The sequence below is a fragment of the Ranitomeya imitator genome, chromosome 3 (genome assembly GCF_032444005.1).
Source record: "Ranitomeya imitator isolate aRanImi1 chromosome 3, aRanImi1.pri, whole genome shotgun sequence".
Lineage (NCBI taxonomy): Eukaryota > Metazoa > Chordata > Amphibia > Anura > Dendrobatidae > Ranitomeya > Ranitomeya imitator.
This window is the reverse complement of record NC_091284.1, coordinates 668,711,258-668,736,438: the sequence shown is the minus strand read 5'-3', so window position 1 is coordinate 668,736,438 and position 25,181 is coordinate 668,711,258. Positions and strand designations below refer to the sequence as shown.

At 42.6% G+C, this 25,181-nt stretch overlaps 1 protein-coding gene across 1 annotated transcript; it reads right to left on the bottom strand.

The window, feature by feature from the left end:
- Positions 1-432: 432 nt before the first annotated feature.
- Positions 433-21,509, bottom strand: SPMIP11 (sperm microtubule inner protein 11). Its single transcript, XM_069758331.1, has 4 exons — positions 21,412-21,509; positions 18,748-18,855; positions 15,628-15,772; positions 433-2,621 (listed from the first exon to the last, which is right to left on the bottom strand). Exons 1-4 carry the CDS (start codon positions 21,488-21,490, stop codon positions 2,573-2,575), a joined length of 381 nt encoding a protein of 126 aa, XP_069614432.1. The 5' UTR covers positions 21,491-21,509; the 3' UTR covers positions 433-2,572.
- Positions 21,510-25,181: the final 3,672 nt, after the last annotated feature.

Here is a 25,181-nt window from a genome sequence, read left to right as displayed (position 1 = left end):
CTTTCATTGGCGTATTTTTTGCGCAATACGGTGACAAACGCAGCATGCTGCGATTTTCTACGGCCGTAGAAGACCGTATAATACTGATCAGTAAAATACGGCTGATAGGAGCTGGGGCATAGAGAATCATTGTACCGTATGCAATCCGTATTTTCTGCACCTCTCATACGTCCGTAAAACACGCTAGTGTGAGGCCGGTCGAATAAATCTCCCTTTTTTTGAATATTATAGGTGTATGCCTTATTTTTCAATTTAAATGTTTTACAACCAAATATTTTAATTATTTGTCCAAGATTTGTAAAAAAAAAAAACATTTTGTTCTCCTTAAACCAGATCCTTCTTGGCCATAGGTTATGTCTAGTATTATACTTTATTTAAGTGAACAAAACTGAGCTACAATACGAGACACAGTCCAGTACCATACAATCACTCTGACAAAAAAAAGATGAAGGCTTTATTAATAATCAAAATACTAGTTTGAAGTCTGCTACACAAGGTATCCAACATAATTAAAGTCAGTGTGTTACATGTACAGTCGTGCTCAAAAGTTTACATACCTCGGCAGAATTTTTGCTTTCTTGGCCTTTTTTCTGAGAATTATTTTTATTATTTATTTATATAGCACCATTAATTCCATGGTGCTGTACGTGAGACGGGGTTATATCAATATACAAATATCACTTACAGTAAACAAACTAACAATGACAGACTGATACAGAGGGGAGAGGACCCTGCCCTTGCTGTCTTACATTCTACAGGGATATGAAGGATAGCACCAAAACTTTTTCTCCACTCATGGTTAGTGGTTGGGGGATGCAATTTATTGTCAAACTGTGTTTTTTCTTTTTAAATCATAATGACAACTCAAAACATCCAAATGACCCTGATCAAAAGTTTACATACCCTGGTTTTGGCATAACATGCACATAAGTTGACACAAATGGGTTTGAATGGCTAATAAAGGTAACATCCTCACCTGTGACCTGTTTGCTTGTAATCAGTGTGTGTGCATAAAAGCTGAGTGAGATTCTGGGATCCAGACAGATTCTTGCATTTTTCATCCAGCCACTGACGATTCTGGATTTTGAGTCATGTGGAACGCAAATTAATTGTCAATGGATCTACGGGAAAAGGTAGTTGAACCCAATAAAACAGGAAAGGGATACAAAAATATATCCAAGGAATTGATAATGCCAGTCAGCAGCGTTCAAACTGCAATTAACAAATGGAAAAATCAGGGGTTCTGTTAAAAAACAAAACCAGAGTGAGGCAGACCAGCAAAAATGTCGCCACAGCTGCCAGGAAAATTGTTTGAGATGCAAGGAAAAACCCACAAATAACATCAGCTGAAATACAGGACTCTCTGAAAACTAGCAGTGTGGCTGTTTCAAGATGTACAATAAGGAGGCACTTGAATAAAAATGGGCTGCATGGTCGAGTCGCCAGAAGAAAGCCATTACTGCGCAAATGCCACAAAGTATCTAGCCTACAATATGCAGAACAGAAGAGGCAAGCCTCAACTTCTGGAACAAGGTAATTTGGAGTGATGAGACTAAAATTAAACTTTTTGGCCACAACCATAAACGTTACATTTGGAGAGAGGTCAACAAGACCTATGATGAAAGGAACACCATTCCTACTGTAAAGCACGGAGGTGGATCGCCAATGTTTTGGGGATGTGTGAGCTACTCAGGCACAGGAAACTTGGTCAAAATTGAAGGAAAGATGAATGCAGCTCGTTATCAGCAAATATTGAAGGCAAATTTCTACTCATCAGCCCGGAAGCTGTGCATGGGACGTACTTGGACGTTCCAACATAACAACGATCCAAAACACAAGGCCAAGTCCACCTGTCATTGGCTACAGCAGAACAAAGTGAAGGTTCTGAAGTGGCCATCTCAGTCTCCTGACCTCAATATAATTGAGCCACTCTGGGAAAATCTCAAGCAAATGGCTTCACCCAACCACTAACCATGAGTGGAGAAAAAGTTTTGGTGCTATCATTCATATTCTCTGAAAAAAGCCAAGGAAGCAACAATTCTGCCGGTTTTGTAAACATTTGAGCACAACTGTATAACAATGATAAAAAATATACTTTCTGTATATGCAGTAGATGTTTGCTATCTGTAAATCAGTAAGATTTTGTATCCTTTTAGATCAGATGGCACTGTAGGTATGTGATTATGCCTTTAATATATACTGTGACAGAGACTCAACACATTCTATTTATGATTTTGTTACTATATTTGACAATTGGAATATGATGTTCATATCTGCTTTCACTAGTGTATGACTGTAGATTGTGCACAAGTTATTACCAACTTAATATATAATCCGAGTGTCCTCGCACTCCTTTTCTTGGTTCTGTAGCTTGAATTTTAATATTTGTTAATTATAAAGATTTCACTTTTTATATGCAGATCAGCCACCTTTTCTTCATGCTTTTTATTTGAGGTTGTGTGTTTTAGACTGATTGGTGGACTGGTGTCCTACAAAAGTATGAGATTGTGTTAACATTTATATTATTATGGAAGTATTGGGTATCATAGTCGAACATAAATCACCGGGGTGCTCAGAACAAATGGAATTCTTTATTAGTTACTGCCATTTGATCCACAAACCTGCAAAAAGATAAAACAAGATGAGTTCACACATTTGTCCTATACTTTAGTGTAAGAGCTTTTCCAAGAAGCCACCATTGATGAGGTTAGAGGCGGAGTACACCGTATAATGTCTCAGTGCCCTGTGTTCTGATGTCTGCAGACCACCAATTCATACATTCAGACCCATAATTAAGAGTCAAAAGAGAACAATACAGTTGTGAAAACCTTTCATCATGTTCATCCCACATGCACTTGTATACGATTCCTACTCGGGTCAGATGTATATGATTAGGACAGACTAGTGATGTGATCAGGTTGCTGACATTATTACATGAGCAATAGTGAATCCGCAGCTCAGAGCAAAGACTCTGAATACTAGAAGTCTATTGAGAAGAAGCTCTGAATTCAGTATCCTTCTGATTATTTTATTGTTAGGGCAAGTACACATTACATTACTGTGCTTTCCCATAGTTCCATACACGTCAGCCCTCCTTGTCCAAGATAAACCTACAGCATTATCCATCCTAGAAAAAAGGGACGTTTTTCCATAGTAACAATGCTTCACTGAACAAAAACCTGCTGACAGATTCCCTTTATGTCACCTGAAGACAACAGGAGGAAGGGGTTAAAAAAAAACAGATTTCAACAATGTGTCACTTATCGGGCTGTTCTGGTGTTCCCTTACAATGAAAGTTTTATCACTAGGACAGCATCGCTGCTGTGACTAGCTGCCACTTGCCAAGTCCTCTGACTATGCCCCCTCCTGTGATAAGCAGCTCACAGTCAATATACAATTTACATAGAGAACCGGCCGCAGGCAGCTTTCTTAGCTCTGCTTCATGCTGCATCTAAGATCTCTGATTGTATCACAATATCTGCACCCAGTAACTAAGATATGCAGTGTTGGAATCAGGGTCTCTTTCCCTACATCACGCTAAACATGATGGCAAAAACCTGGTGACAGATTCCCATTAATAATCGTCTGTGTCCAATATTACAGATGATCATCATTCAAGTAAAGGAGACTACTCATGTCTCTTGAGTGGAAAGCCATACCATTTTTTTTCGAATACTTTACGTTTTGCTGCACATACAGCACACAAATCGGGAGCTTCTCGATACACGAAAAACAGTATTCAGACATCTGTCTAATTAGACTGATACATAAGTGTAGTAGAATACCTTATTAAGTCCAGTTAGAAAGACGCTCAGAGTCTGAGTTTCATATAGAGTCAGTGGTTTTTGGGTGAGTGCTGAGTGGGCAGACGAACACAATGTGACTGCTGTCTAATGCCGAATTTACACATGCGTTTGTCATAGTCCATGATTCATGACCATGTGATGGATCTTCTCATCCAAAACCAACAACCACTCAGGCAGATATGACGCTGTCCTGTCAAGTTTTGGTCCGCAGAATGGCCAGCTAGTCTGTGCATCATGGTCCGGAATAAGGCAGATTTATATCAGTGGGTTCCCAGGATCTGGCAGACCAAGATAACGGAACATTATGGGCATAAAACTGCTTAAACTTCCTTTTATAGAGTATTTCCCATATAAATGAAGTAACCATTATGATTAAATAGTCTGTGTCCTGTTGGGGCAGTATCCTAGGGGGCGGCCAATAACCCACCCTTTTACAGGGGCGAGTGAGTGTTGGAGTTTGCAGTTACATTAAGGTGTTGCCTGCAAAGTCATTGGCTTGTCCTCCTCTGTAGGTTGGCATTGTCTTTGGCCACACTGTTGAGCCCAATACTTAAGTTTGATAGTTAAAGGAGTTGTCCACTACTAGGGATCCATATGTTTATCCCTTTTAAAATGACAACTATACTCACCTTCGATGCCATTCCAGCTATGTTGGCACTGTCTCTCCCAATTACGCAATTGCGTACTAGAGTGATGTCACATGAACCCTTTGGCCAATCTGCAGCCGTTTCACTCTCCCCGTCTTCAGACCGCTTACGTCAGGAGGAAGTGAGACACATTGCCAATACCGCTGGAATGGCACCGGAGGCGAATATACAGTTATATGAAAAAGTTTGGGCACCCCTATTAATCTTAAGCTTAATGTTTTATAAAAATTGTTTTTTTTTTTGCAACAGCTATTTCAGTTTCATATATCTAATAACTGTTGGACACAGTAATGTTTCTGCCTTGAAATGAGGTTTATTGTACTAACAGAAAATGTGCAATCTGCACTCAAACAAAATTTGACAAGTGCATAAGTATGGGCACCCCACCAGAAAAGTGACATTAATATTTAGCAGATCCTCCTTTTGCAAAAATAACAGCCTCTAGTCGCTTCCTGTAGCTTTTAATGAGTTCCTGGATCCTGGATGAAGGTATTTTTGACCATTCCTCTTTACAAAACAATTCCAGTTCAGTTAAGTTTGATGGTCGCCGAGCATGGACAGCCCTCTTCAAATGATCCCACAGATGTTCAATGATATTCAGGTCTGAGGACTGGGATGGCCATTCCAGAACAGTGTAATTGTTCCTCTGCATGAATGCCTGAGTAGATTTGGAGCTGTGTTTTGGATTATTGTCTTGCTGAAAGATCCATCCCCTGCATAACTTCAACTTTGTCACTGATTCATGAACATTATTGTCAAGAATATGCTGATACTGAGAGGAATAAATGCGTCCCTCAACTTTAACAAGATTCCCGGTGCCGGCATTGGCCACACAGCCCCAAAGCATGATGGAACCTCGACCAAATTTTACTGTGGGTAGCAAGTGTTTTTCTTGGAATGCTGTGTTTTTTTGGCCGCCATGCATAACGCCTTTTTGTATGACCAAAGAACTCAATCTTGGTTTCATCAGTCCACAGGACCTTCTTCCAAAAAGAAATTGGCTTCTCCAAATGTGCTTTTGCATACCTCAGCCGACTCTGTTTGTGCCGTGCTTGCAGAAACAGCTTCTTTCGCATCACTCTCCCATACAGCTTCTCCTTGTGCAAAGTGCGTTGTATAGTTGACCGATGCACAGTGACACCATCTGCAGCAAGTTGATGCTGCAGCTCTCTGGAGGTGGTCTGAGGATTGTCCTTGACTGATCTCCCCATTCTTCTTCTCGGCCTTTCTGATGTTTTTCTTGGCCTGCCACTTGTGGCCTTAACAAGAACTGTACCTGTGTTCTTCCATTTTCTTACTATGTTCCTCACAGTGGAAATTGACAGGTTAAATCTCTGAGACAGCTTTTTGTATCCTTCCCCTGAACAACTATATTGAATAATCTTTGCTTTCATATCATTAGACAGTTGTTTTGAGGAGCCCATGTGTTATGAACTGGTGATTCAGAACCACAATGGGACCTGGTGGTTACGATCACAGAAAATGACCTGAAAGTTACTAATCACATAGGACGAGCTCTGAGACGTGGGAACTCTGCTGACCGCAATCCCTAATCCTATCACACCACACTAGAGGTAGCCGTGGAGCGCTCCTGACCAGACCTAGGCGCCTCGGGCACAGCCTGAGAAACTAGCTAGCCCTGAAGGTAGAAAAATAAGCCTACCTTGCCTCAGAGAAATTCCCCAAAGGAAAAGGCAGCCCCCCACATATAATGACTGTGAGTAAAGATGAAAATACAAACACAGAGATGAAATGGATTTTAGCAAAGTGAGGCCCGACTTACTGAATAGACCGAGGATAGGAAAGATAGCTTTGCGGTCAGCACAAAAACCTACAAACAACCATGCAGAGGGCGCAAAAAGACCCTCCGCACCGACTAACGGTACGGAGGTGCTTCCTCTGCATCCCAGAGCTTCCAGCAAGCAAGACAAACCAATATAGCAAGCTGGACAGAAAAAATAGCAAACAAAAGTAACACAAGCAGAACTTAGCTTATGCAGGGCAGACAGGCCACAAGAGTGATCCAGGAGAGAACAAGACCAATACTGGAACATTGACTGGAGGCCAGGAACAAAGAACTAGGAGGAGTTAAATAGAGCAGCACCTAACGACTTAACCTCGTCACCTGAGGAAGGAAACTCAGAAGCCGCAGCCCCACTCACATCCACCAAAGGAAGCTCAAGAACAGAACCAGCCGAAGTACCACTCATGACCACAGGAGGGAGCTTGACCACAAATTCACAACACCCATGATGCCAGTCTTCAGAGGAGATTCAAACAGGAGAACAACTTGCAAGTGGCCACTTTAAGTAGCTTTTCTCATGATTGCATACACCTGGCTATGAAGTTCAAAGCTCAATGAGGTTAGAAAACCAAAAAAAGTGCTTTAGTAAGTAAGTAAAAAGTAGGTAGGAGTATTTAAAACAAGAAAATGATAAGGGTGCCCATACTTATGCACCTGTCAAATTTTGTTTGAATGCAGATTGCACATTTTCTGGTAGTACAATAAACCTCATTTCAAGGCAGAAACATTACTGTGTCCAACAGTTATTAGATATATGAAACTGAAATAGCTGTTGCAAAAAAAACAATTTTTATAAAACATTAAGCTTAAGATTAATAGGGGTGCCCAAACTTTTTCATATAACTGTAAGTGTTATTTTAAAAAGGAGAAACCTAAGGATTGAGAAGGGTTCTCCCGAGTAGTGAACAATCCCTTCAAAATGTCTAATTAAGGGGTCACCCACTTTGGACAATATTTACTACCTAAAACGTGTCACCTAATTGCCCCATCAACGAGTTGTGTGATCTGTCAGGAAATCTGTAACGATAACAAAAAGGGAGTCTGCATTACAAGTTCCCATCAATGAGCTGTCCGTGCGATGACGACCCTCTCAAATAATTCACTATTTGAGGATTTTCGACAAATAGGTTTTCTAAACTAAGCGTCCCTTCCAACTATTTCTGGGATTCAGCCCAAATTAAAGTTTAGCTTTACCTAACACCAAAAGCTCTAACACGGAGTGGGCAGCGCACTGATCTACTAACCAGCGCAGGAGATAACCGGAGGTGGGGGGAGATCACGAGACCACCCAACAAATATGCTGCCTTTTCTACGCTCAGCAGAGGCTTTCACAACAAAATGCACTCAAGACGTTGTGTATTCTGGTCATTAGATTGGAGCCGAGGTTTATTGGTGGAAACCATTGCATGCGAGTGATATTTACTGGTTCCCGCACATGGCAATAACCCACAGAGTTGTTCTATAATTCATGACTATAGTTCACTGGCAATGAATTATTCAGCGTTCTGGGCCTCAGATCAGTGGCAGAGCTGAAACTGAGTGGACAGCCCTTAATGAATACATATTCTGTAAGGGTGTAGGCAGGCAACGTTAACCAGTGCATGCCGGGGATAATTGCATTGCAGCTGCTTATTAGCAGGACATGGCAAATCCACTGTAACAAATGAAGATTTACACATACGATGCCTTGTTACTCCGTATTCATTATCAACACCTGCTTCATATATTTTTACAGTGTTAATACGACATATGGAATAATTGAGATGTTACATTTATAGTCTAGTGTAGAGCTTTTGCTGACTTACAAAAATGTGTTTTCTGAGATGGGAAAACCCGAAGGTGACATTATTATATCTAGTGCATAGTGTCCAGACACATAAAAGTGGGGCGACTCTTTACAGACTGTTGAGTCTGGGTCAGTAAACCTGCAACTGGTCTGGATATTACGGTCCTACTCAGATCATGGTACATGGCCATATCAATTTGACCTAAAACTGAATAGGTCCTAAAATTTGTCAATCTAGAAAGCTAGCTCAGGAACAATGGCCTCAGATGTAAAACATTTTTCAAAGAGATCTAAAATCTGGACACCAATTTTTTATTAAATGTGAAAGGGTTTGTAAGGTCAAATATTTAAGAATGTCGCAAGAAAATGTAATGAGCCATCCTACTCTATATTTGGCAGAAAACTGCTGTATGTATGTATCCTAGATAAGTGGTCATATTTGTCCAGGTACAAACTGAGGACCCGCTAAATGCCCACATCACTGCAATCTTGTCCTTCTGTGAAGCTCCGTCAGAGGCGGAGCACCTCGATTTTACTATAGACTGCAATAGCACAGTACCACAGTATATAATACAAGCAATCAAATGACTGCAGGTTCAATTTCCATAAAGGAACTAAAATAACTAAAAATGCAAAAACTAAATTTCAATAAATATATTTTAAAAATGTATAAAAGTTTAAATTGACTCCTTAAAAAAAACCAACATGTGGTATTGTCCAAAAAAGTCTGATCTATCAAAATATTATAATAGTATATTAAATGCTAAAAAGAAAGTGATCAGAACAACAGAATTGTCATTTATCGGTCGCTGTACCTAAAATAATGCAATGATAAGCAATAGTGATGAGCGAAAATATACTCGATACTCGAGATTTCCCGAGCATGTTCGGGTGACCTCCGAGTATTTTTTTAGTGCTCGGAGTTTTAGTCTTTAGCGCCACAGCTGAATGATTTACATCTTTTAGCCAGCATAAGTACATGTGGTGATTCCTTAGTAACCAGGCAACCCCCACATGTACTTATGCTGGCTAACAGCTGTAAATCATTCAGCTGAGGCGCTAAAAACTAAATCTCCAAGCACTAAAAAATACTCAAAGGACACCCGAGCGTGCTCGAGAAATCTCGAGTAACGAGTATATTCACTCATCCCTATTGCTATTAACCCCCGGCACACCACGATCAAATATGATCGCGGTGTGCCGGCGGTATAGGGAAGCATCGCGCAGGGAGAGGGCTCCCTGCGGGTTTCCCTGAGACCCCCGCAGCAATGCAATGTGATCGCGTTGCTGCGAGGGTCTCTTACCTCCTCCTCCTCCTTGCAGGCCCGGATCCAAGATGGCCGCGGCATCCGGGTCCTGCAGGGAGGGAGGTGGCTTCACAGCGCTTGCTCAGAGCAGGCACTGTGAAGCCTGGAGCTGTGCATGTCAGATCGCTGATCTGACACCGTGCACAGCAAAGTGTCAGATCAGCGATCTTACACTATAACATGATGCCCCCCCTGGGGCAATGTTATAGTGTAAAAAAAAATATTTCAATGTGTAAAAAAAAAATTCCAAAAAAATTCCCCCAAAACAAAAATGTTGTTCCTATACATTTCTTTATCTAAATAAAAAAAAAACAATAAAAGTACACACATTAAGTATCGCCGCGTCCGTAACGACGCCACCTATAAAACTATATCACTAGTTAACCCCTTCAGTGAACACCGTAAAAAAAAAAAAAAAAAGGCAAAAAACAACGCTTTATTCTCATACTGCCAAACAAAAAGTGGAATAACATGCGATCAAAAACACGGATATAAATAACCATGGTACCGCTGAAAACGTCATCTTGTCCCGCAAAAAACGAGCCATGACACACCATCATCAGCAAAAAAATAAAAAAGTTATAGTCCTCAGAATAAAGCGATGCAAAAATAATTATTTTTTCTATAAAAGTTTTTATCGTATAAAAGCGCCTAAACATAAAAAAATTATATAAATGAGGTATCGCTGTAATCGTACTGACCTGAAGAATAAAACTGCTTTATCAATTTTACCAAATGCGAAACGGTATAAACACCTCCCCCAAAAGAAGTTAATGAATAGCTGGTTTTTGGTCATTCTGCCTCACAAAAATCGGAATAAAAAGCGATCAAATAATGTCACGTGCCCGAAAATGTTACCAATAAAAACGTCAACTCGTCCCGCAAAAAACAAGACCTCACATGACTCTGTGGACTCAAATATGGAAAAATTATAGCTCTCAAAATGTGGTAACGCAAAAAATATTTTTTGCAATAAAAAGCGTCTTTCAGTGTGTGACGGCTGCCAATCATATAAATCCGCTAAATAACCCGCTATAAGGCTGTGTTCACACGTTCCGGTTTTTTCGCGGTTTTTCCCGATAAAAACGCTATAAAACCGCAAAAAAACCGCATACAATAAGCATCCCATCATTTAGAATGAATTCCGCATGTTTTGTGCACATGATGCGTTTTTTTCCGCAAAAAAAATGCATCAGGCACAAAATCCGGACATGCTCTATCTTTTTGCGGTTTTTCTGCGGATTTCCCACTCCAAAATGCATTGGGAAGTGTCCGGAAAAAACCGCGGCAAAAACGCGTCAAAACCGCGTCAAAACCGCGGCAAAAAACGCATGCGGTTTTCTTGCGGATTTCATGCAGAAAAATGTCCGGTTTTTCACAGGAATTTTCTGCATGAATTCCTGAACGTGTGCACATAGCCTTAAAGTAAATCAAACCCCCCTTCATCACCCCCTTAGTTAGGGAAAAATAAAAAAATGTATTTATTTCCATTTTCCCATTAGGGTTGGGGCTAAAGTTAGGGTTAGGCTTTGGATTACATTTACGGTTGGGAATAGCGTTGGGATTAGGGTTAGGGGTGTGTTTGCATTAGGGTCTCCGTTATAATTGGGGGGTTTCCACTGTTTAGGCATGGCGTCCGATCTCAATTCCAGCCAATTCTGCGTTGAAAAAGTAAAACAGTGCTCCTTCCCTTCCGAGCTCCCCCATGTGCCCAAACAGGGGTTTACCCCAACATATGGGGTATCAGCGTACTCAGGACAAATTGGACAACAACTTTTGGGGTCCAATTTCTCCTGTTACCCTCGGGAAAATACAAAACTGGGGGCTAAAAAAGAATTTTTGTGGGAAAAAATGTTTGTTTTATTTTTACGGCTCTGCATTATAAACTTCTGTGAAGCCCTTGGTGGGTCAAAATGCTCACCACACATCCAGATAAGTTCCTTAGGGGGTCTACTTTCCAAAATGGTGTCACTTGGGGGGTTTCAATGTTTAGGCACATCAGTGGCTCTCCAAACGCAACATGGCGTCCCATCTCAATTCCTGTCAATTTAGCATTGAAAAGTCAAACGGCGCTCCTTCCCTTCCGAGCTCTCCCATGCGCCCAAACAGTGGTTTACTCCCACATATGGGGTATCAGCGTACTCAGGACAAATTGTACAACAACTTTTGGGGTCCAATTTCTTCTCTTAAAGGGATACTGTCACCTGAATTTGGAGGGAACAATCTTCAGCCATGGAGGCGGGGTTTTTGGGTTTTGATTCACCCTTTCCTTACCCGCTGGCTGCATGCTGGCTGCAATATTGGATTGAAGTTCATTCTCTGTCCTCCGTAGTACATGCCTGCACAAGGTAATCTTGCCTTGCGCAGGCGTGTACTATGGAGGACAGAGAATGAACTTCAATCCAATATTGCAGCCAGCATGCAGCCAGCGGGTAAGGAAAGGGTGAATTAAAAACCCAAAAAGCCCGCCTCCATGGCTGAAGATTGTTCCCTCCAAATTCAGGTGACAGTGTCCCTTTAACCTTGGGAAAATAAAAAATTGGGGGCAAAAAGATAATTTTTGTGAAAAAATATGATTTTTTATTTTTACGGTTCGGCATTATAAACTTCTGTGAAGCACTTGGTGGGTCAAAGTGCTCACCACACCTCTAGATAAGTTCCTTAGGGGGTCTACTTTCTAAAATGGTGTCACTTGTGGGGGGTTTCAATGTTTAGGCACATCAGTGGCTCTCCAAACGCAACACGGCGTCCCATCTCAATTCCTGTCAATTTTGCATTGAAAAGTCAAATTGCCCTCCTTCGCTTCTGAGCTCTGCCATGCGCCCAAACAGTGGTTTACCCCCACATATGGGGTATCGGCGTACTCAGGATAAATTGTACAACAACTTTTGGGGTCCATTTTCTCCTGTTACCCTTGGTAAAATAAAACAAATTGGAGCTGAAGTAAATTTTTTGTGAAAAAAAGTTAAATGTTCATTTTTATTTAAACATTCCAAAAATTCCTGTGAAACACCTGAAGGGTTAATAAACTTCTTGAATGTGGTTTTGAGCACCTTGAGGGGTGCAGTTTTTAGAATGGTGTCACACTTGGGTATTTTCTATCATATAGACCCCTCAAAATGACTTAAAATGAGATGTGGTCCCTAAAAAAAAAATGGTGTTGTAAAAATGAGAAATTGCTGGTCAACTTTTAACCCTTATAACTCCCTAACAAAAAAAATGTTGGTTCCAAAATTGTGCTGATGTAAAGTAGACATGTGGGAAATGTTACTTATTAAGTATTTTGTGTGATATAGCTCTGTGATTTAATTGCATAAAAATTCAAAGTTGGAAAATTGCGAAATTTTAAAAATTTTCGCCAAATTTCCGTTTTTTTCACAAATAAACGCAGGTAATAGCAAAGAAATTTTACCACTATCATGAAGTACAATATGTCACGAGAAAACAATGTCAGAATCACCAGGAGCCGTTGAAGCGTTCCAGAGTTATAACCTCATAAAGGGACAGTGGTCAGAATTGTAAAAATTGGCCTGGTCATTAAAGGGAACCTGTCACCCCGAAAATCGCGGGTGAGGTAATCCCACCGGCATCAGGGGCTTATCTGCAGCATTCTGTAATGCTGTAGATAAGCCCCCGATGTTACCTGAAAAAGGAGAAAAAGATGTTATATTATACTCACCCAGGGGCGGTCCCGCTGCTGGTCAGGTCGGATGGGCGTCTCCGGTCCGCTGCAGCGCCTCCTATCTTCTTTCCATGACGTCCTCTTCTGATCTTCAGCCACGGCTCCGGCGCAGGCGTACTTTGCTCTGCCCTCTTGAGGGCAGAGGATAGTACTGCAGTGCGCAGGCGCCGGGCCTGGGACCTTTCCGGCGCCTGCGCACTGCAGTACTATCCTCTGCCCTCAAGAGGGCAGAGCAAAGTACGCCTGCGCCGGAGCCGTGGCTGAAGATCAGAAGAGGACGTCATGGAAAGAAGATAGGAGGCGCCGCAGCGGACCGGAGACGCCCATCCGACCTGACCAGCAGCGGGACCGCCCCTGGGTGAGTATAATCTAACGTCTTTTTCTCCTTTTTCAGGTAACATCGGGGGCTTATCTACAGCATTACAGAATGCTGCAGATAAGCCCCTGATGCCGGTGGGATTACCTCACCCGCGATTTTCGGGGTGACAGGTTCCCTTTAACATGCAAACCACCCTTGGTGGTAAAGGGGTTAATGGATAGTTGAGTTGAAGGAAAAAGTGTGGTAGAAAAAGGTGCACAAGCAACCGAGATAACCGCAGCCTTGAATGGATTGTTAAGAAAAGACCATTCAAAAATTTGGGGGAGATTCACAAGGACTGGACTGCTGCTGGAGTCATTGCTTCAAGAGCCACCACACACAGATGTATCCAGGACATGGGGTGCAAGTGTCACATTCCTTGTATCAAGCCACTTATGACCAATAGACAACACCAGAAGCGTCTAACCTGGGCCAAGAAGAAAAAGAACTGGACTGTTGCTCAGTGGTCCAAGGTGTTGTTTTCAGATGAAAGTAAATTTGGGATTTCATTTGGAAATCAATGTCCCAGAGTCTGGAGGAAGAGTGGAGAGGCCACAATCCAAGCTTCATGAGGTCTAGTGTGAAGTTTCCACAATCAGTGATGGTTTGGGGAGCCATGTCATCTTCTGGTGTAGGTCCACTGTGTTTTATCAAGACCAAAGTCGGCGCAGCCATCTACCAGGAAATTTTAGAGCATTTCAGGCTTCCCTCTGCCGACAAGCTTTTCGGAGATGGAAATTTCATTCTCCAGCAGGACTTCGCACCTGTCCATGCTGCCAAAACTACCAACACCTGGTTTAAAAACAACAGTATCACTGTGCTTGATTGGCCAGCAAACTCGCCTGACCTTAACCCCATAGAGAATGTATGGGGTATTGTAAAGAAGAAGATGAGACACCAGACCCAACAATATAGATTAGCTGTAGCAACCTGGGCTTCCATAACACCTCAGCAGTGCGACAGGCTGATCGCCTCCATGCCACGCCGCATTGATGCAGTAATTAATGCAAATGGAGCCCCGACCAAGTATTGAGTGCATTTACTGAAGTAGGCCAAATTTTCAGATTTTAAAATAATTTTTTAAGCTGGTGTTATAAAGTATTCTAATTTACTGAGATAATGACTTTTGGGGTTTTCATTGGCTGTAAGCCATAATCATCAACATTAACAGAAATAAACACTTGAAATAGATCACCCTGTAATGACTATATAATTTGAGTTTCAGTTTTTGTATTGAAGAACTGAAATACCGTAAATTAACTTTTGGATGATATTCTAATTTTGTGAGAAGCACCTGTATAACATGGGGAGCATGTATTGTCAGGTAAAGAGAATGCACCTTTAGATAATAATACATATTACTGCATACTACGTCAGGAAGAAGACTACATTCTGCATCCGGGTGACACTTCCTAGTTGTTGTTTTTTTCTCCGATGGCAAACAGACCCATAGAACTTTAGTGAGCCATTCACATATCTCTTTGAAAGGGAATCTGTTAGCAGGGTTTTGCTATGTAATCTAAGAGCAGTATGATGTAGAAGCTGAAAGCCTGATTCCAGATGTCACTTACTAGTCTGTGTTGCTGTTTCAATATAATCAGTGTTTTATCACCAGGAGATATCACTACAAGACTAGGTGTTTTGCACCTCCTAGCCTGTATAACCTCGCCCCACCACTCATTAGCAGCTTTTTTCAATGTACAGTGTACACAGGCAGCTGCCAATAATGGGTGTAAGCAGGGTTACACACAGCTCTGCATTCAGAGAACTGCTACCTTTACAGCAGAAAATACAGAAATGTTATCATAACTGCTGCACCCAGTAAACTAAGATTTATCAGTCACAGACGCAGTCGTGCCCGACCGTACCGCTCTATTCAGATGCAACCTCAGTGAGGAGGAACGGGAAAAGGGACTCCAATTCTCATGGTCTGTGGGGTCCCAGTGATCAGATGTTTATCACCTACTATAGCACACATTTCCATAAGAACAGCATTATATACAGACCTCTATGCCACAAAAAGCTGCAAAATATATTGCCGTGGCCAAATATAAAAAGTTTGTGGTGTTAAAGCCTAGTATGCGCAAAATTGCTAAAACATGTCCTTGAATATTCTGTCCTGGGCTTGTGTTCTCATTTACATAAAACATAAATAGGTTTTCTTGCAAGTTACATTCTGTATTTCTAGATATTCAGATTGGAGCCCTTTCTCTTATGTGCCGCCTTGTCTCTCTTACCTTGTCATAGGACTGTTGATCATCGGGTATCGGGTACACTGGATCCAAGGATACAGATTTTCAGGTTTTTCCTTGGGGTCTCGAGGCAGCCACCAGCCGTACTGCTGGCCTGTGGTCAAAGGTATTTTCTGAGTTTGTTTGGGGGCTGTAAAACAAACAAAAAACTAAAACTTTTCTTTACAAACGATAACCCTTTAGTTACAAAAGCAGTAATGTAGTGACATAACTACCAAGGATCGGAGCTGAGGCAAACAACCTGATACTGTGTAACTATGTGCTCCTGTCCTTACGAAGACACAGACGTGCATACAGTGGGTATGGAAAGTAATCAGGCCTCTTTAATTTTTTCACTCTTTGTTTTATTGCAGCCATTTGGTAAATTCAAAAAAGTTCATATGTTTCTCATTAATGTACACTCTGTACCCCATCTTGACTGAAAAAAACAGTGATGTAGAAATTTGGGCAAATTTACTAAAAAAGAAAAACTGAAATATCACAGGGTCATAAGTATTCAGACCGTTTGCTCAGACACTGAGATAGTCACATGCTCAGACACTGAGATAGTCACATGCTGTCCATTTCCTTATGATTCTCCTTGAGATGGTTCTACTCCTTCAGTGGAGTCCAGCTGTGTTTAATTAAACGGATAGGACTTGATTTGGAAAGGCGCACACCTGTCTATATAAGACCTCACAGCTCACAGTCCATGTCAGACCAAATGAGAATCATGAGGTCAAAGGAACTGGCCAAGGAGCTCAGAGACAGAATTGTGGCAAGGCACAGATCTGGCCAAGGTTACAACAGAATGTCTTAAGTACTCAAGGTTCCTAAGAGCACAGTGGCCTCCATAATTCTAAAAATAGAAGTTATGACCACCAGAAGTCTTCCTAGACCTGGCCGAGCAGCCAAACTGAGCAATTGTGGGAGAAGAGACTTGGTTAGAGAGGTAAAGAAGAAGAACCCCAAGATTACTGTGGCTGAGCTCCCGAGATGCAGTAGGGAGATGGGAGAAAGTTCCACAAAGTTAATTATCACTGCAGCCCTTTACCAGTCAGGCCTTTATGGCAGAGTGGCCCGACGGAAGCCTCTCCTCAGTGCAAGACATATGAAAGCCCGCATAGAGTTTGCTAAAAAAAAAAACACATGAAGGACTCCCAGACTATGAGAAATAAGATTCTCTGGTCTGATGAGACGAAGACAGACCTTTTTGGTGATAGTTCTAAGCGGTATGTGTGGAGAAAACCGGGCACTGCTCATCACTTGCCCAATTCAATCCCAAAAGTGAAACGTGGTGGCAGCATCATGCTATGGGAGTGTTTTTGAGGCTGCAGGGACAGGTCGACTGGTTGTCATTGAAGGAAACATGAATGCGGCCAAGTACAGAGATATCCTGGATGAAAACTTTTCCAGAGTGCTCTGGACCTCAGACTTGGCTGAAGGTTCACCTTCCAACAAGACAATGACCCTAAGCACACAGCTAAAATAACAATGGAGTGGCTTCAGAACAACCCTGTGACCATTCTTGACTGGCCCAGCCAGACCCCTGACCTAAGCCCAATTAAGCATCTCTGGAGAGTCCGGAAAATGGCTGTCCACCAACATTCACCATTCAACCTGACTTAATTGGATAGGATCTGCAAGGAAGAATGGCAGAGGATCCACAAATCCAGGTGTGAAAAACTTGTTACATCATTCCCAAGAAGACTCATGGCTGTGCTAGCTCAAAAGGGTGCTTCTACTCAATACTGAGCAAAGGGTCTGAATACTTATGACCATGTGATATTTCAGTTTTTCTTTTTTAATAAATTATAATAAATTTCAATATTTCTATTTTTTTCAGTCAAGATGGGGTGCAGAGTGTACATTAATGAGAAAAAAAAGAACTTTGAATTTACCAAATGGCTGCAATGAAACAAAGAGTGAAAAATTTGAAGGGGTCTGAATACTTTCCGTACCCATTGTATAAGAGAGTACAAGACATTCACTTTGGCCTATGATGGCAGACAGGCTTCATACATCCGTGTGCTTACATGTCCACCATCTGATGACGACTATGAAACCCTTCCATTTATTTAGCGGATATTAACTATATGCAGTGATGTCCGTTATAGAACACAGAACAGGAATAATGTTCTCTACATGAAATCAGAGGCATATAAAGAAGTCACTGGGTTCTGGGCTCTGCCATTATACAACTCGGAGGTCATACAATTCTTGTTCACTCCTCTGGCACATCTGGTTCCCAAAGGGAAGTGATCGCAGACTCCTGGTAGTGCTGGCAAGTCGCGGGGCCGCAGTACACACCTATGTGCACTAACAGCTGTGCTTTAGGGATGTCAGAGCACAGACACATGAAAGAAATGATAGGACTCCAATCCCCACTATAAGCCGGGGTCACACTTGTGAGTGCAATGCGGAAACTCACATGTGTCTCTTGCATCAATACCCGGCACTGCCGCCACTCGTGACAGGAGCGTGCGGGCGCATGTATTTCTATGCAGCTGAATACTCCATTCCAGAGAGTTGACAGCAGTGCCGGGTATTGATGCAAGATTATATACTATACTGGGTGATAATGCCCCAGAACGCACACAAACACAATAAATGAATGGATCCTAAAGACAGTCTCTATTTTCCGTTCTCGGAGATTACTCGCTCTACTACAGAGGACTGCGCTCTAACACTGCTGGCTGCACACGCCCTCTGCAGGGTAATGCGGGTATGACCGCCTCAAGATGGGAACACCATTTTAGGAAGTGGCCTTTATCAATGATGCAGTCATGAAAAATATGCCTGTGACAGACAGCGGTGCGTGTGACAATAGCTGCTGTCTGGTTACATGGGCGCATGTTAAAATTCAATATGCCCAATCTTTTATTTCCCTGCAGGTAAGAGATGCTAAAGAAATCTGGGAGCCACAAATCCCCACCCTGATCATAATAATAATAATAATTTTTATTTATATAGCGCCAACATGATCATAAGCCTGTGCGCTTGTCTGATCACAACTATACTATGTGTATAGCCAGCTTTATCCCCAGCAGATGCGAGGGGCGTCCTTTGGCCCCCATACATGTACATTCACTGACAATGCTCTGACATGTGAGTATCGGCACTTACTTCTGAGGTGTTGGTGACGTCTTACTGTATCCCGATACTTCCCGTAACTAATGTACAGAGAAGTGGGAACAAGAGGTGGCAGCTTGATTCCATTTTTTACATTTTCTCCTACAAAACCAATAGTGAGTTATTAATAATAGAAATTGTAAAAAAATCGAAAGTAACATTGTCCCGTAAGGCTATATTCACACGGTCCTTTTTTGTTGCGTTTTTTTTATTGCAAATGAAAAGCTGCTTTTTACACTATAAGCAAAAGCTATGAGATTTCAGAATTCTCATGCGCACACTTGCTTTTTTTTTCTTGACTGCTTTTTTGAAAATCTGCAGCTTGTCAATTCTCTCAGCAGCATTTTTCGCCGCAGAAAGCAATGCTGCAAAAATGCAACCATGCATTTGTTGGTGTAACTAACACTAACTTTACTAAACATGCAGTGTAGAGAAAAATACACAGTGCCAAAAAATGCAACCGTAAAACAGCAAAAAGACAGCTTCTTTACTGGCGTGAGTGCGGAAAAAACCCACAAGGTGTGAACATGGCCGTAGACGTGTATATTATCTGATAATGGGATATCGCCCTGAGCAATGGTGCAGGTAATAATGTTCCCAATGCAGCAAAGTCATGCGGCCTCGCAGTTCCTTGAATTGAAGTTGGCACTGCATTAGGAGGTGCACACAATGGCACATCCACATGGGGCCATAATAATGGCCACAGATTTAATAAGCGGGTTTTTTTCTTTTACTACCCAAAATGAGGGCTGGATCCAAATGACAGATGCACTGCAGGGGTGTACACATGGCATCTTTTACGCCACGTTCACACCCTCAGTATTTGGTGATATTTTTACCTCAGTATTTGTAACCAAGAGTGGAACAATCAGAGGAAAATTATAATAGAAACATATGCACCACTTCTGGTTTTGCCTTACAAATACTGAGGTAAAAATCTCACCAAATACTCCATGTGTGCATGAGGCCTTAAACTTGGGTGAACCCACTGAGTTCTCCAGGAAGATGATGTTTCAGGGTATGTTGGCGGTTTTTATCCGAAGGCTACATTCCCACGGTGAGTTTTTGACGCTGCACCATGTCTGCACCTATTAGTTGTGGTTTCTAATTGCGTTTCTTTAACGTGTTTTAATCGAATTTTCGACACTGCGGTTTTTGCCTTTCTTGTGTGTCATGCTCTAAATAAAGCTGCCTTGGTTTTAATACTTCCTGATTTTTTGCTTTGACTTTATTGCTATAAGTACGGATTACACGCTTTTGTGATGCCTTCCACCCGCAGAACTCACTAACTAAACACGTGCATTTTCTTTTGCTGCAGATTTTCCATATAGAATTTAAGTCTGTGAGGAAAATCTGCACAGAAACCTCCGCGTACCCGAGAGAGAGAGACACTGACGCTCTGTGGATTCGACGCCCGCACCGCAGTCAGTATACGCCACATTATAAAGAGGCGCAGCGGGGGGAGAGGACTATAAATCCCACCCTGTGTCCTAGAACTGGAAGACGCTGCGGTTTTGATGCAGCAAAAACACACAGTGTCAAAAACGCACCAAAATCTCATCGTGGGAACGTGGTCTAAGTCGTCGTTTAGGTCGCTGTGGACCGCCTGTGTATTTTTCAATGATTTTTTTTCTAGATTGAACAATGAAGACCCCGCTGCTGGTTTCTGAAATGGACCCGCTGGCATAACGCTGAGAAAGACACCTGGGTGTCTCTGGAAACTTCCCTTGTCTTGTGTTATAAATTATACTGGAAACCTGAAATGTTTAAGGCTACGTTCAGATTAGCGTTGCGCGCCGCTGCGTCGGCGACGCAACGCACGCAAAAACGCTGCGTTTTGCGACGCGTGCGTCGTTTTTTTGACGAAATCGGACGCAAGAAAAATGCAACTTGTTGCATTTTCTTGCGTCCGACGCTAGCGTCAAAAACGACGCACGTGTCAGAAAACGCAACAAGAAAAACGCATGCGTCCCCCATGTTAAACATAGGGGCGCATGACGCGTGCGTCGCCGCTGCGTTTCCCGACGCAGCGTCGGGAAACGCTAATCTGAACGTAGCCTAAAAGACGCTGAAAAGCCTGAACATGTGAACAGCTGTTGTCTCCACTCAGAAATATATATGTTCGTTTTTCTGGCTGTTTTTTTTTTTCAGGCAGTTTTTGCAGCAGCCAAACCTGAAAATGACATCATGTGCACATAGGCTGACACCCACGATAATGCATCCTGCGCTCTCCATATAAGCCCGTGTTCACATGCTTCATCCTTGCCACGTTTTGTACATACTCCACAATCAACATTACTGTACTAACTATATATATATATATATATATATATATATATATATATATATATATATATATATATATATAATTTGCTGCCTATGCTTCAGCTCTTCAGGATACTCTCCTACACTTGCCTAGAAGACTGCAGTGTGATCAGGAGCAAATAACGCAGCGGATCTCATCCCACCTCACGCTGTTGGGCAGATCTCTGGGATCATGGCCGAGCTTCACCCCCGGAGATTACACAGGGACAGCCCAAGGGTAGATCCCGAAGCTCTGCTCGTTCCTGGCACTCCTTACCGGCAGTGTCAGTGACCGGTATGGCGGAGTAGGAGGCAGAGCGGAGGTTGTTACCGTCCTGACAGACCGGCTCTCACCTGCGGTGTCACCTCCCGCCGCCTGAGCGGCCCGGAGCGGAGCCTGGTAGCCGAGACCTGTGAGCCCCAAGAAAGCCATGGTCCGACCAACGAACAAGCGTCACCGGTTACCATGGTGAGCGCAGGACGCGTAAACAGGCGCAGCCACCAAGGAGTGAGCCGGTAGTGAGGAGGCCCTGATCCCCGGTATCGGGGGCACTACACTGACATTACACTGGTGTGTGAACAACGTACTAAGTCCACAGCGAAACAATAACCTGCCATTACCACGCGGGACACAATGAGAGGGGGTTTTTACAATTAAAAATAAATTATAAAAATGTTATTAACCGCTTAACGCCTGACGAAGCTGAAGTTGGTTTCTTATTCGTCAGTTTCTTATTCGGCAATTTTTTCTTTTCTGTTTTTTATAGGTTTAACAACAAAAAATAATCATCATAATAATAAAAGACAATGCAGCGAGGAGCCCTGATGTGAATACAGTTAAAAACGGCTACAAAAACAATAAAACTGGCACAAAAATGGGCATCAAAGTGGGCACCAAAGAGCGCTGAAGAAAGGGTTAAATGCCTTTGGGCCACTGATCTAACACTGCAGACATATAGAACAGGAAGCCCCACATCCAAACCAGTTATTTCCAGCCTGGTCCAAATGGGTTCTGGGCATCAGAACTGGCATCAAGGTGGGCAGACAGTCAATTTTGGACATATGAATAAGTAACTGATGTTTTTAAGGGGTTAAATGCCTTTGGGTCACTGATCTGACACTTAAAATTCACAGACAGTGATGCCCTGCATCAAATCCACGTCCCTCCAGCCTGGCCCAAATGGGTTCTGGGCACCAGAACTGGCATCAAAGTGGGCAAACAGCCCATTTTCTTAGATTTGAATAAGTAACTGATGTTTTAAAGGGGTTAAATGCCTTTGGGCCACTGATACAACACTTACAATTCACAGACAGTGATGCCTTGCATCAAACCCAGGTCCCTTCAGCCTGGCCCAAATGGGTTCTGGGCACCAGAACTGGCATCAAAGTGGGCAAACATCCCATTTTCTTAGATTTGAATAAGTAACTGATGCTTTTAAGGGGTTAAATGCCTTTGGGCCACTGATCTGACACTTAAAATATACAGATAATGATGCCCTGCATCAAATCCACGTCCCTCCAGCCTGGCCCAAATGGGTTCTGGGCATCAGAACTGGCATTAAAGTGGGCAAACAGCCCATTTTCTCAGATTTGAATAAGTAACTGATGTTTTTAAGAGGTTAAATGCCTTTGGGCCACTGATCTGACACTTAAAATATACAGACAGTGATGCCCTGCATCAAATCCGCGTCCCTCCAGCCTGGCCCAAATGGGTTCTGGGCACCAGAACTGGCATCAAAGTGGGCAAACAGCCCATTTCCACAGATTTGAATAAGTAACTGATGTTTTTAAGGGGTTAAATGCCTTTGGGCCACTGATACAACACTTAAAATACATAGACAGTGATGCCCTGCATCAAACCCAGGTCCCTTCAGCCTGGCCCAAATGGGCTCTGGGCACCAGAACTGGCATCAAAGTGGGCAAACAGCCCATTTTCACAGATTTGAATAAGTAACTGATGTTTTTAAGGGGTTAAATGCCTTTGGGCCACTGATCTGACACTTAAAATATACAGATAATGATGCCCTGCACCAAACCCAGGTCCCTCCAGCCTGGCCCAAATGGGTTCTGGGCACCAGAACTGGCATCGAAGTGGGCAAACATCCCATTTTCTTAGATTTGAATAAGTAACTGATGTTTTTAAGGGGTTAAATGCCTTTGGGCTACTGATACAACACTTAAAATTCACAGACAGTGATGCCTTGCATCAAACCCAGGTCCCTTCAGCCTGGCCCAAATGGGTTCTGGGCACCAGAACTGGCATCAAAGTGGGCAAACATCCCATTTTCTTAGATTTGAATAAGTAACTGATGTTTTTAAGGGGTTAAATGTCTTTGGGCCACTGATACAACACTTAAAATTCACAGACAGTGATGCCTTGCATCAAACCCAGGTCCCTTCAGCCTGGCCCAAATGGGTTCTGGGCACCAGAACTGGCATCAAAGTGGGCAAACATCCCATTTTCTTAGATTTGAATAAGTAACTGATGCTTTTAAGGGGTTAAATGCCTTTGGGCCACTGATCTGACACTTAAAATATACAGATAATGATGCCCTGCATCAAATCCACGTCCCTCCAGCCTGGCCCAAATGGGTTCTGGGCACCAGAACTGGCATTAAAGTGGGCAAACAGCCCATTTTCTCAGATTTGAATAAGTAACTGATGTTTTTAAGAGGTTAAATGCCTTTGGGCCACTGATCTGACACTTAAAATATACAGACAGTGATGCCCTGCATCAAATCCGCGTCCCTCCAGCCTGGCCCAAATGGGTTCTGGGCACCAGAACTGGCATCAAAGTGGGCAAACAGCCCATTTCCACAGATTTGAATAAGTAACTGATGTTTTTAAGGGGTTAAATGCCTTTGGGCCACTGATACAACACTTAAAATACATAGACAGTGATGCCCTGCATCAAACCCAGGTCCCTTCAGCCTGGCCCAAATGGGCTCTGGGCACCAGAACTGGCATCAAAGTGGGCAAACAGCCCATTTTCACAGATTTGAATAAGTAACTGATGTTTTTAAGGGGTTAAATGCCTTTGGGCCACTGATACAACACTTACAATTCACAGACAGTGATGCCCTGCATCAAATCCATGTCCCTCCAACCTGGTCCAAATGGGTTCTGGGCACCAGAACTGGCATCAAAGTGGGCAAACAGCCCATTTTCACAGATTTGAATAAGTAACTGATGTTTTTAAGGGGTTAAATGCCTTTGGGCCACTGATCTGACACTTAAAATATACAGATAATGATGCCCTGCATCAAATCCACGTCCCTCCAGCCTGGCCCAAATGGGTTCTGGGCACCAGAAATGGCATTAAAGTGGGCAAACAGTCCATTTTCTCAGATTTGAATAAGTAACTGATGTTTTTAAGGGGTTAAATGCCTTTGGGCCACTGATCTGACACTTAAAATATACAGATAGTGATGCCCTGCATCAAGTCCACGTCCCTCCAGCCTGGCCCAAATGGTTTCTGGGCACCAGAACTGGCATCAAAGTGGGCAAACATCCCATTTTCTTAGATTTGAATACGTAACTGATGTTTTTAAGGGGTTAAATGCCTTTGGGCCCCTCATGTAGTACTGAAATTTTTTTTTTTTACTCTGTTTTTACAAAATTTTTACAGCATGCTTTTTATTATTTTTTAAAGTGTGCAAAAAAGGACCCATGCTAGGCAAATGCAAAACCGCGAAAAATGCTGTCCACTGCAAGAGTTGGGCCTCAGAATGCATTGGTTGTCGTGATTGCATAACTCTGTGTACGCAACCTCATCTTCATCCTCCTCCTCTGCTGAGCTAGTTAGCTGCATGCCTCGGGGTTTACAACGTGTGTGAGCTACTACCTCATCGTCATCCTCTCTGTTCTCCCATTCCTCACCCTGAGAGGCACCCTCCTCCTCTTACTGCCTTGACAGCACAGTACAGTCTGTGGACGCCTCAAATATCTGAGTCTTGTCACAAATGGATCACCTTCACCCAATGGATTTAACGTCTGTTCAAGAGGGTTTGGTTTAAGCTCTGAATAAAATTTGTCAGGCCATAGATCTAAGTGTGAAAATATGTGCCCATTGGTTCAGATTATTTAATAAACTTGACTCTGTGAATGTTTAGAGCAGCCATATG